The sequence below is a fragment of the Phoca vitulina genome, unplaced genomic scaffold (assembly GCF_004348235.1).
Source record: "Phoca vitulina isolate PV1807 unplaced genomic scaffold, GSC_HSeal_1.0 scaffold20, whole genome shotgun sequence".
NCBI lineage: Eukaryota > Metazoa > Chordata > Mammalia > Carnivora > Phocidae > Phoca > Phoca vitulina.
In genome coordinates this window covers 2,143,480-2,157,142 of record NW_022589723.1, presented here as the reverse complement: position 1 = coordinate 2,157,142, position 13,663 = coordinate 2,143,480, and the positions used below count along the sequence as shown (strand labels likewise).

General features: G+C 36.8%; 1 protein-coding gene across 1 annotated transcript; it reads left to right on the top strand.

Annotated features, from left to right (window-relative positions):
* The first annotated feature begins 506 nt into the window (after positions 1 to 506).
* Positions 507 to 11,478, top strand: LOC116640485 (olfactory receptor 4F3/4F16/4F29-like). The gene is made up of 2 exons (XM_032417527.1): positions 507 to 563; positions 10,474 to 11,478. Exon 2 carries the CDS (start codon positions 10,507 to 10,509, stop codon positions 11,476 to 11,478), a length of 972 nt encoding a protein of 323 aa, XP_032273418.1. The 5' UTR covers positions 507 to 563; positions 10,474 to 10,506.
* The last annotated feature ends 2,185 nt before the right edge of the window (positions 11,479 to 13,663 follow it).

Here is a 13,663-nt window from a genome sequence, read left to right as displayed (position 1 = left end):
TAATCCAACCTACTCTTGGGTCTCTCTCCAATGGTTGCTCAGTAATTATTTCCTCTTAACCTGATACACAGTTTAATTGCTATTCCACATATTTGTGATACATGTATTCTGGGCAAGGCATGGGGAGGAGTATCAAGATGAAGGAACTATGGCTCTTGCTAAGTGTATTGGGGAAGGTATTTCCTAGGGTATTTGGAGGACAATAAACTGGATCATGAATCAAGGGTGGGATTTTGACTAGAAGAGGATGTTCTAGGAGGAGGAAACAGCATATTTCATCTTTTCTATTTCTTATTCTTTTCTATTTCCCTATTCTGTATTTTCTTTTAGTTTTTTTTTTTTTTTTTGTGGTAGATAAATTCCTAAGTGGTATTTTCAGTTTCTGTGTTTTATACACTCCCAATTTCTGTCATTTGGTTCTCTGTATCCATTAAACTAATTCTTATTTTTCTCTTTTAGAAATTATAGTTTTTACATTATGGAAGCTCTCTATCTTGTCACAAAATTTGGAGGGAATTGATCTACTACTATTTGAGAAGAATAGATTCTTTGGTCTAACTCAGGTAAGAGTCTGGTTCCCACTGCCTTTCTTTTCAAATAGGATTAATGACATTTTCAGCATTGAGTGTGAGCCATTTCTAGGGCTCAGAGAAGATTCATCTGTGTTGTTTTTTTGATGCAACATAGATGAAACAGACAATGGAATGCAGTAAACTACAATTCTCATGTGAAAATTTCACCATAGGGATATAGGATTAGGTATAGGCAACATTTTAGAAGTTGAGTGCCAAGCTGTTGACGTCTCTTTCTGATGTTCAAGGAGGGCAGGTTGAGAGTGGAAGAGTTGGGAGTAGCCTGGAATAGTTAGGAAGCATGGCGCATGGACATACAGAACTAAAATGAAAATTTTATGAGAGTTAAATTTATATAAATTCAGGTAACTATTGAGTTCTTTTTAACACACTTTATGTGGATATGGCTCAGCATGTAAATGGTTTAATTGAAAAGGGTCTGGAAAGGAGAACACTGGAGGCTGGGAACTTAGAAGAGACTAGATCTGGGTAAGAATGACAGTGGAGGTCTTGGACAGCCAGAGACAGCATGAGGGTAGTAGATAACTGAACGGGTGTAGAAGGCAATATGACAGTAGATGGTAGAAGAGCTGGAGATGAGGAAGTAGGCACTAAAGACCCACGTTGCCTTCTATGAACTTCTATCAAGTACCTTAGTAGTAGAAGCTACTTCCTCATGCCCTTGAAGTTATTTTTTTATTTTTATTTATTTATTATTATTATTTTTTAATATTTTTATTTATTTGACAGAGACAGACACAGCGAGAGAGGGAACACAAGCAGGGGGAGTGGAGAGGTAGAAGCAGGCTTCCCGCTGAGCAGGGAGCCCGATGTGGGGCTTGATCCCAGAACCCCGGGATCATGACCTGAGCCGAAGGCAGACGCTTAATGACTGAGCCACCAGGTGCCCCCCCTTCAAGTTATTTTTGACTGCAGGTTGTCAATGACTTACACAGCACTGTAGTGAAGAAAGCCTGGACTCTGGAGTCAACTTGCTTTTTTTTTTTTTTTTTAAGATTTTATTTATTTATTTGAGAGAGAGAGAGTGCACAAATGGAGGGGAGGGGCAGAGGGATTGGGAGAAACAGACTCCCTGCCGAGCAGGGAACCCTCCTGGGGCTTGATCCCAGGACCCTGAGACCATGACCTGAGCTGAAGGCAGATGCTTAACTGACCTAGCCACCCAGGCACCTTCAACTTATTTTTTAAATTAATATTTTTAAAAAAGAGAAATAGATGTGCAAAATAGAAAATTTATGAAAGTATAAAGAAGGGAAAAAATCACCCACAGCCCCTTCATAGGAAGATAGCAACTGTTAAAATTTTGGCATTTTCTTCACATACTTCTTTTATTCACTTGCGTCTTTACAACAATTGCAAGAATTGGGCTTGAATTTGACAGTTAGTTGTGCAAAATTAGGCAATCCGTTTAATCTCTTTGAGTTCTTGTTTTCTAATCTGTAAAATATGGATCATATTCTCTTTCCTACACTCTTCCCTGTGTATTGTACAACAAAAGATGTGAAAGGTTTTTAGAGGTTGTAAACTTTTAGAAAAAAGCAAAATGATGTTATAAATTTTGGTATTCATATCCTGTAGGAAATGATTAATGAAACAAGATAAAAATAGCAGTATTCCTGGTAGGGCAGAACTTGAAGAAATTGTCTTAGTTGTAATTATGTGAGAGAATAGAAACATTCTTAATTCAGATGAATTTATAACTCATACGGCTAATCATGAGGACTAATGATATTCTCACATACAGCATCTTTATTTCCAGAGGATGCAGTACAGCTATTATATATAATACTAATATGATATATAACATTAAGGTTTTCTAAAGCCAATATGAAATCAGAATTAATAGAAGTCTGACTTGTAACATTTAGGAAATAATTGTATTATATTTATAATTAGACTCTTACCAATGTTTTACAACCAAGATTCATTAGAACATTAAGGAAATGGAAATGATATGTAGACAGTGAAGAGGATCAGAGAACTATTAATATGTTAAAGAGAGTTGAGGAAAAAAAGACACCATTAATAATTAAAAATATTTGTGAAACTAATATAACATTGTGTGGCAACTATACTCAAAAAAAATTTTTTTTTAAGTATTTATTCTGGATATAATAAGATTAAGAAGAGGTGTAAGACTTTACAAAAATGATATGGCTGACTCACTGATCAGCAGTTTTAGTTGATGGCTCCTTTGGCATTTTTCACATGTATAAAAGATCAATATCCAGTGGATAATGATAGTTTCCATCTATACTGAGGATTCAGCAAAAGTAATTGCTCCTAAATAATCATCCTAAGAAAATTGTATCTGAGGGTTTGGAGAGGAGTGAAGAAAATCATTTAGGAAACTCAAAAGGATGCCCAAAGTAGGTTTTAGAATTTACACATTTGCATTTATTTGAAGTTAAGTTATGCACTGTGTGTTTAGACACATTCTGCCCTTTGGCCTCTAAGCTTTGACATTTAAGTCCTTTCATATGTTAATGACACTAGTTAGCAGTCTTTTTTTTTCAATTGTGCCCACATAAGAATGCTCAGAAAGAGGGGCGCCTGGGTGGCTCAGTCGTTAAGAGTCTGCCTTCGGCTCAGGTCATGATCCCAGCGTCCTGGGATCGAGCCCCGCATCGGGCTCCCCGCTCCGCGGGAAGCCTGCTTCTCCCTCTCCCACTCCCCGTGCTTGTGTTCCCTCTCTCGCTGTGTCTCTCTCTGCCAAATAAATAAATAAAATCTTAAAAAAAAAAAAAAAGAATGCTCAGAAAGAGGAAAATTAAATAAGATGATCTTCCTATCTGGAAGTGAATCTTTTAAAATAATATTGTATTAGTATCAGAGATTCTACTAACTATGTTCCTAGATCACTACTTTTTCCTTATGAATCTTTCTGTAAGTTCAATGAACAGAAATGTCTCTGGCCCCTGTACAGGGAATAATTTTTGATCTTTCTATTCAACTGTAAACCAGGTAGAAAAAAAATTAACCCATTTTTTCCCCGTGGAGTGACAATTCAAGCCTCCATTAATGTTCGCATTGTCCATCTACTACCTCCAGTTCTTCTCTGTCCTTTGTTTAAATATTCCTTTTGGCTAACCCTTTTTGTCTTTTTAAACACTGAAGTATAACTGACATATGACAGTATGTTAGTTTCAGGTGTACAACATAATGAGAATGTAAATCCATAAGGATTTCGGTCCTTTCCTATGTTAATGACTAGTTAAAATTCTTACTTGAGGGATTATCTTACTAGGTCCAGTTTATAGAATAGACATTACCAACAGGGAGAAAAATGACAAAGTCTCTATACATCCCACTATTTATAATATTTCTCAGAAAGTAGGAAATGGTGAACAGTATGAAATGATGCAGAGAGATCATAAGGATGAAGATTTAGCTACTCCAAGGTATTTAGTGATCTTCATGATGATGAGGGGAACAAAGGCAAAGGAATTGTAGCTAAAATGAAGTCTCCTTACAACTTGCAGCCCACTGATAAATCCCTGAGACATACAGGGTGTAACACTCCTACAATTCCCTTAAGATTTTCTTTAATGTTCGACCAATATAGCTTTGCTTTGGTTAGCGAAATTCGCTCTGATAACTGCAAACCTCCAGGATATGATAACAATCATCTTTCAACATGTGGCCCACTAACACACATCTAAAGGGTCTCATGACTAATGCTTTATTAAAACAACAAAGAATAACCTTATCTTGATAATAGCTGGCTCTCCAAGGTCTTGGAGACCTTGCTTTCAGCATACACAAATTCCTTTGAGACTTATGTTATTCCTAACCTTCACTACCTAAAAAGTATATAATCAGTTACTCCTCACAATACCAGTGCAGCTCTTTCTGCCCATGGGTCCTATCCCTGTGCTATAATAAAAGCACATTTTTGCACCAAAGATGTCTCAAGAATTCTTTCTTGACCATTCGCTCAGTGGCCTCACATCAATGAGACAAGTATAAAGGTCGAGGGGACAGCTGTCAGAATGTAGGGAGTTAAGAAGGAAGTCATCTATAGGCAACAGAGCAGATAGTATTAAAGAGGAATAAATATTTTTTGAAAATAGAAGCATCCTGGAAAGATGCTATGGAACCAAATTGTAGCAGCATCTTCTAAATTAGGATTTTGTACTTTCAGAGGCAATGAAAACCACTGAACGTACTTTGGTGGTGCTAGTTACATAACCAAAGTGCTTAGAAAGAGTAATCTGATGGCCATATTCAGGTTAGATAGGGAGAGATCAGTTGTCCTGTATGTAGGGTTTTGGTAATGGTTAGTGAAAGCAAGTGGAGGATTTGAGAAGAGCTGAGCGGATAAGATGCTTGTAATGTTATACTAGATCTGAAAGAAAAGCTGCATGGGGAGGAGAGTGATGATTATTAGCTTTGTGGTAGTCATGTGAAATTCCACAAGCACAAGACTGATATATAAGCGTTAAGTGACAGTGTTTAGTAGACTATGGGAAATTAGACTATACTGTTTAGGATAGAATTAGGGAATGAGTGATATACCTATTTGGATTCAACTAGCATTTGTATTCTAATGAAAGTATTAAACCCTTTCATATATGCTGTCTTTCACACAGTGGTCAAGCTTTTGGGGAGGGTATAATTAGAATATAAAAGAAGCCCATTAGGGGCGCCTGGGTGGCTCAGTCGTTAAGCGTCTGCCTTCGGCTCAGGTCATGATCTCAGGGTCCTGGGATCGAGCCCCACATCGGGCTCCCTGCTCGGCGGGAAGCCTGCTTCTCCCTCTCCCACTCCCCCTGCTTGTGTTCCCTCTCTCGCTGTGCCTCTCTCTGTCAAATAAATAAATAAAATCTTTAGAAAAAAAAAAAAAAAAGAAGCCCATTAGGAGGAGAATAAGACAAGATCTTAAATAATGTATATAGTGAACAGAGGACAAAAAATGAGGGAGACAAGTCTGAGACTTAGGACTACCAGGAGAGTTTAGTGAACTAAGGATGTTAAAATAACATCATTACAGCTAACAGTTATTGAATTCTTGCTATGTGTTCAATACTGTTCTAAGCTCTTTACTCATAGCAATTTTTGAGGCCAGACTATTATTACTTCAATTTAACAGATGAGTAAACTTAGACACAATAAGATTAAGTAAGTTATCTGAGGTCAGGGTGTAACTGGGGCACAGGGGTGCAAGAGCACCTGACTCTGGGGATCCCATTCAGACCGGGTTTGGCCACTCACCACTGACAAAATCCAAAGGCAGAGGGATGAGTGCTTGCTGAAACAAGAAAGGAATTTATTTCAGTGAGGCCCACTCTGGGAAGACAGCAGACTAGCGTCTCAAAACCTGTCTCCAAAGTGCTGAAAAAACTTCTAGGTTTATGTAAGGAAAATGTGGGACAAAGGTCAGTGGGTACCTGCAGTGGGCAGTAAAGGTCCGGTGAATCATTGTCCTGAGGTCAATCATGCAAGGTCATGCTGGTGTCAGGGCAGTCCCTGTTGCTCCAAGGGGGTACTTTTGGTTTCCATCAGGGGATGCTTTGCCTGCAGGGTCTGTTGTCTAAATTCAGAGATAAGCTAGAAAGAAGAATTTAATCAATTAGAAGGTACAGACTGAGGTCAACATGGAGGGAGTTGAAATCCTCTTAATCCTCTTTCAAGGGTTAGTGGTGGGGAGTGGATAAGGCAAGTTTAAACCCAGTAGTCTGGTTTGTGATTCTTCACTTTTAACCAATATTTTACATCTGTCTCTCCAGAACAAGAAACATAGGAAGAATATGAATGAACCAATTTAAATAAACAACATAATAACCAAATCTATATACATAGAAAGATTAACAGGACTGGATATTTATTTTAAATTCTAGTTCTTTGTTACCTTGTAAAGAAAATTTCACTTGTCTTCAAGACCAACCTTCACTGTGACAGAATATATTTGGGATGATATTAATTCTTAGTTTGGAGGCTTAAAAAAAATCAAACTAAAAAAAAATCAAACTCTCAAGTCAGCTTTTCTTTAATCACTTTATCATAAAGCAATACATAAGAATATTGTAACAGAGTTATAGTTTACTTCAAACCCCAGTGACATGATGTTTACTTACTTCACAGATTTTTAGGCACTTTTCTATTGTCAAATTATTATTCTAACAATACTTAACAAGGACACTATGTATTAGGTGGCATTTACATCCCTGAGAGTTTAGAGAAGTAAAAACAGTACCAGACTAGACTGGATATATTGAATAAATCTTGAAATCAGACAGATTGATATAGATGATTTTGGAAATTTCATCTCAGATATTAGAATTTATATGTATAAAGAATATATTAAGTATATGTGATATTAGGCTGATGTTGGACACAAGGCTGTTGGAAGAAGCAGATGCTAATTTCAATAAAAAGTAATATTAGCATGCAAAGGGATTCACGGGAAATATAAACAAGACCCTCTGGAACTGAACTATTGAGATGAATTTAAACAAAAGATGATTATTCTTGAAATCTAAATTTGAGACTAGAAGGTTAGGAGCAATGGATATCTTGAAGCATATAGGGTAAAGATAATGAGATAGAAATCATGAAGGGAAACCAAACAGGGAGGACTCAGGAGGCATAATATATAAAATAATTAGAAGTTCGAGAAAGACAAAAAGGAACTGATTTAATTTAAACGGAAGGAAGGAGGTAAGAAGTTGGGGAGAAAGGTATTTTAAAGGTCTTATCTTAATTGGTGTTGGGGTAAGGCAGGAAGGAAATAGAACATACTGGTAGGGAAAATAGTTGGCATCTTATTTTATTTATTTTTTATTTATTTTTATTATTATTTTTATATTTTTTGGGTGGGGGGAGGGAAGGGGCAGAGGGAGAGGGAGAGAGAGAATCCCAAGCAGGCTCCATGCCCAGTTTGGAGCCTGACATGGGGTTCGAGATCACTAGCCAAGCCGAAATCAAGTTGGTAGCCTAACAGCCTGAGCCACCCAGGCGCCCCATTGGCATCTTATTTTAAAATAAGAATAGAGGGGGGGCCTGGGTGGCTCAGTTGTTAAGTGTCTGTCTTCGGCTCGGGTCATGGTTCCAGGGTCCTGGGATCAAGCCCCGCATCGGGCTCCCTGCTCTGCGGGAGGCCTGCTTCTCCCTCTCCTTCTGCTGCTCCCCCTGCTTGTGCTCTTTCACTCTCTCTGTCAAATGAATAAATAAAATCTTAAAAAAAAAAAGATACAACAGTAAGTAATTTAAAAATAAAACAAAATAAGATAGAGAAATGTATCACTGGAAAAGGGACATTAAACATGAAAAAAATAGGAAAGTATAGTAGGACTTTCATGTTAATAAGGGGATGATGAAATGGATACTATCTTAACCAAACCAGCAAAAATTAAATATGAAAATGTTGTCTCTTTTTGCTGATGACATTATTATAAACCTAGAGAACCCAAGCTATTTCAGTAAAAAACTATTCAACCAATAACAGAAGGTAGTAAGGTGACTACATGTAACATATAAAAAGAAATAACTTTTTTCCATTCTAGCAAAAAGAACCTAGAAATGGAAGGGAGAAAAGATATTTCATTTATAATGCCAAGAAGAAAAGCTATAAAATACATAAGAATAATTTTAACAAAGAGAGCATAGAACATATATAAAGAAAATGGCAAAATCATATTGAAGGACATGAAACAAGGTTTGAACAAATGCATGGGGGCGCCTGGGTGGCTCAGTCAGTTAAGCATCTGCCTTCGACTCAGGTTATGATCCCAGGGTCCTGGGATCAAGTCCTGCTTTGGGCTCCCTGCTCAGCGGGAGTCTGCTTCTCCCTCTCCCTCTGCTCCTCCCCTCCTGCTCCTTTCTCTCTCTCTCGCAAATAAATAAATAAAATCTTTAAAAAAAAAATGGATGGATGTACTATGTTCTTGAATGGGAAGACACCATCATGACCATGCTACTTCATTCAAAGTTAATATACAAATTTACTGCAATTCAAATCAGAAGTTCAATGGAATTTTGGGGGAGATTGGAGAAAATGAATTTTAAATTTATATGCTATAATATATGCTCATGAATAGTCAAGGAAGTATGAAAAATAAGGACAGTGAAGGAGGGACTTGCTTTATCAGATATAACGACATAGTATTACCCTGATATTTCTTTTTTTTAAGATTTTAGTTATTTATTTGTCAGAGAGAGAGAGCATAAGCAGGGGGAGCAGCAGGCAGAGGGAGAAGCAGGCTCCCTGCTGAGCAAGGAGCTCAATGTGGGACTCGAACCCAGGACCCTGGGATCATGACCTGAGCCGAAGGCAGATGCTTAACCAACTGAGCCATCCAGGCATCCCATTACCCCAATATTTCTACAAAAAGAGACAAGTATATCAGTGAAATCAAAATAAAGAATTCAGAAACAGATCCCAAAATATCTGATAATTTAGCGTAGTGCAAAAAATAGTTAAATTGAAAGAGGACAGAATGGGTCATTTAACACACAGTGCCATTATTATTTTATTCACCTGGAAGAAATTAGAAGTGAATTTATATTTTAAAATATATACAAAAATAATAAAGCACAGTCCTAAATAGAAAATAAAACAAAGTATTGAAAGAAAATATAAGGGTGTACATGTATGATCCAGGAGCAAAGGAGATCTTAAAAGCAGTATGTATAAAAAAGTAATAGCTGTATTTAATCATTTAACAATTAAAAACTTGGGTATAAATTAAAAAAACAAACAAACTTGGGTATAGCAAAAGAAACCAGAAACAAAATTAATAGAAAATTGATTTAGAAAAGCTAAAACAAATGACAAATGCTTAATATCTGTAATATAAAAAGAGCTCTTACAAATTTGTAAAAAAAAAAAAAAGCACAGTAAGAAATAGGAAAAGGCATAAATAGGCAGTTCACAGAAGTGCAGATCCAAACTGCAAGAATGTTCAAATTTATTGGTTGTCAGGGAAATGAAAACCAGAGCAACAGTGAGCTATCACTTTATACCCACTATTCTGGCAACAATTAAAGAAAGTATTAACATTTATTCTTATAGAAATATGTGTTGTTCCAGCTTTTTTGGAAAGCTGTTAGGCAACACTACTAACATTAAAAATATGTGCACTTTGACCCAGTGATCTCACTTCTGGGAATCTGTGACACAGAAAGGAAAGCATTAATACACAAGGATGTATGTATATGGATAGTTATTTGTAGCATTATCTGCAGGGGCCAAAAAACTAGAAACAAGTTAAATGCTTATTAATAGGGAAATTAGTAAATAAATTATGGTCCATCCACACTGTGAATATTGAGCAGCCGTTTAAAAGAATAAAGTAGATACCTCTCCAGACAGTTCTATGTGCCTTTCTGCATGTTTCCATTCTGTGGCATATTTCAGTGTAGAAATTAGAAAATATGTCTATCTCCTGATGTATTTCTCCTTAAATTCTTAGGTAACTTTGTCTGCATTTTCCCTACTTCATTATACATTAAAGACCAAACAAAATTTGAGGCATATGATTAAATGATAACAAAGATCTAGGCATGGAAAAAAATTTGGTGCTGGCTCTCTGTGATTTTTGAACTATGTAAATTCTATGTAACTGTGTACAATGGCTAAGTGATCTTTAGTTTTTTTTTTTTTTTTAAAGATTTTATTTATTTATTTGACAGAGGGAGACACAGCGAGAGAGGGAACACAAGCAGGGGGAGTGGGAGAAGCAGGCTTCCCGCTGAGCAGGGAGCCCAATGCGGGGCTCGGTTCCAGGACCCCGGGATCATGACCTGACCAAAGGCAGACGCTTAACGACTGAGCCACCCAGGCGCCCCTGATCTTTAGTTTTTGACATTTGTGTAACCCTATAGCCAGGCTTCCCTTTCAACTTAAAAATCATGTTTTTCTCCCTCTTATGCTCTTCAGGTATCTTCAGGATTGGTCTAGCACAAGAAGTTGATGGATGGAGGAAATCACTCTGTGGTGTCTGAATTTTTGTTGCTGGGACTCACCAGTTCTTGGGAGATTCAGATTCTTCTTTTTTTGTTTTTTACTATATTTTACATAGCAAGTATGCTAGGAAACCTTCTCATTGTGCTCACGATCATCTCAGACCATCACTTACATTCCCCCATGTACTTTTTGCTGGCAAATCTTTCCATCATTGACACAGGTGTTTCCAGCATTGCAAGCCCAAAGATGATTTATGATCTTTTCAGAAAACATAAAGTCATCTCCTTGACAGGGTGCATTACTCAGATGTTCTTTATTCACACTGTTGGGGGTACGGAGATGGTGCTGCTTATAGTCATGGCCTATGACCGATACATTGCTATCTGTAAGCCCCTCCACTACCTGACCATTATGAGCCTAAGAATGTGCATTGCTCTTTTGGCTGTTGCTTGGACCATTGGACTCATCCATTCTGTGGCCCAACTGGCTTTTGTTGTAAACTTGCCCTTTTGTGGTCCCAACAAAATGGATAGTTTTTATTGTGATTTTCCTCGGTTCATCAAACTTGCATGTGTAGACACATACAGACTGGAATTCCTGGTCACCGCCAACAGTGGTTTCATCTCCATGGGCACCTTCTTCATCTTGATTGTGTCTTACATCTTCATCCTGGTCACTGTTCGAAAACATTCTTCAGGTGGTTCATCCAAGGCCCTCTCCACTCTCTCTGCTCACATCACTGTGGTGGTCTTTTTCTTTGGTCCTTGCATTATTGTCTATGTGTGGCCATTCCCTACCTTACCCATAGATAAATTTTTAGCCATCTTTGATGCCCTTATCACTCCTTTTATGAATCCTGTTATCTATACATTCAGAAATAAGGAGATGAAAATGGCAATGAGGAGACTATTTGGTAAGATTCTAAGTTTCAGGGAGAGTTCTTTCATGACCAATCAAAGCCATCCAGATTCATCTTGACTATTCTTGAAAATTAATCTCTTTAATTAAACTTTTCATAAATCCTTTCACTTTAGTTAGTAATTTTAATGTCCACTGTGAAAATTCTCAAGGACTCTGTTCTGATCTGGTCAGTTTTTCATAAGGACTCTTACCCTGTGGATCCTGGAAGTATTGAGGAAGAGTGAATTCAGCCTTTAAATGTAGTGTCTTTCTTGTTTATTATAGAAGAATATGAAATCTCACATACTGGGCACATTTTCCATTAAAACAAAATGTTGGATACTCTTCTTCTCTTTGGTAGTGATTCTCAAAGACATATCTCTTCTAATCTATATGTGTATTGATATTCATGCCCTCTGAGTTTCTCGTGTTTATATACTTGGAGGAATACACAAAATGAAGACAGTTGCTTAGGTAGCTTTCAGAATTTGAGACTTCTAACATGTGGATTTGACTATCCACACTCAGATTTAGTTAATATTAAGGTTTTTATTAAAAAAAATTTTTTTTGAAGTAGGACCCATGGCTAGCATGGAGTCCAGTGTGGGGCTTGAACTCACAACCTTGAGATCAAGACCTGAGCTGAGATCAAAAGTTGGACACTTAACTGACTGAGCCACCCGGGTGCCCCAATACTGAGGTTTTTAGATTTAGTTGGGATTGGAAGGTCAAATTTGGGATAAATCATAGAGTGACAACTCAGGAAACTTTAATATTATTATTTAATCCAATGTTTTGAGACCAGAAGTTGTAAATTCCTATACCACTCAGTGTGTATCATAATTATATTTTACCCCAATTATTTCCTAAACAATTTTTATATGGTAAAGGAAACTATGTGAATATTAAAAGATTATAAATGGATTGAATATTTTGGATCTAAGGATAGGTGGCACTGGTTTATAAATAAATAAATAAAATGCAAAAGATTTCTACATTATATGAATCAGGTTTATAACTAAATAAATAGCAAATACAAAGTGTAGACATTACAGAAGAAAATTTATTTCAAAGCTGTCTACAAATGAAGAGATATATTAATGAACTCTCTATAATGAAGAAATGTATTAAACTTTCCATGTGATGAAATATATTATATATAATTATTTAAAAAATAAATATACTGTTCAGAAGTGGTATAAATAATTATCCAAAGACTATCTCACTATTTTTTCTGTGTTACCAAATAGGAGTGGGTGTTGAGTGAAGGCATTATTATTCATGTGTGGGCTAGGCGACTTGTTATGAACGAGCAGTGGGGAGGGGCAGAGAAAAAGAGAGAGAGTGTGAGAGAGAGAGTAGCAGACTCCCTACTGAGAAGGAAAGCAGGGCTCATCCTACTGCACTTTTTAATCCCCTTCACTTATTTCATCCATTCCAACCCCATCGCCTGTCTGGTAACCATCTGTTTGTTCTCTATGGTTAAGAGTCTGTTTCTTGGTTTGTCTGTCTGTCTGTCTCTCTCTTTCAAACATTTTATCTATTTCATCTAAGTTGTTAAGTTTACTGGCATAAAGTTGTCCATAATATTCCCTATTCTTCTAAAACCTGTAGGATCTGCAGTGATGTATCCCCTTTCATTCTTGATATTGGTAATTTTCTCTTTCCTTTTTCTTTTTTTTTCTGATCAGTTTGGTGAGAAGTTTATCAGTTCTGTTGAACTTTTCAAACACAAGCTTTTGATTTTACTGATTTTGTCCTTATTTTTCTCTTTTCTATTAATAATACTCTTTTCTTTATTATTTCTGTTTACCGCTTACTCTGGGTTTGGTTTTTTTTTTTAAGATTTTATTTATTTATTTGAGAGAGAGAGCATGAGCAGGGGGTGGGGCAGAGGGAGAGAGAGAAGAAGACTCCCCGCTCAGGGATCCCAATGTGGGGCTTGATCCCAGGATGCTGGGATCATGACCTGAGATGAAGGCAGATGCTTAACTGACTGAGCCACCCAGGTTCCCTGGTCATGGTTTTCTTATCTCACTAGTGACTGTTAGGATTGTTACATCTTTTATCTGCTGTTTATTCTACTTAGTGAAATTTTCATTTCAGGTATTTTGTTTTTTATTTTTTCAGAATCAATATACAGAATTCTGTTGCATTTCTATGCACTACTAACAAAATAGTAGAAAGGAAAATTAAGAAAAAAAATCCCATTTACAATTGCATCAGAAAAGAAAATGCCTAGGAATAAATTTAGCCAAAGAGG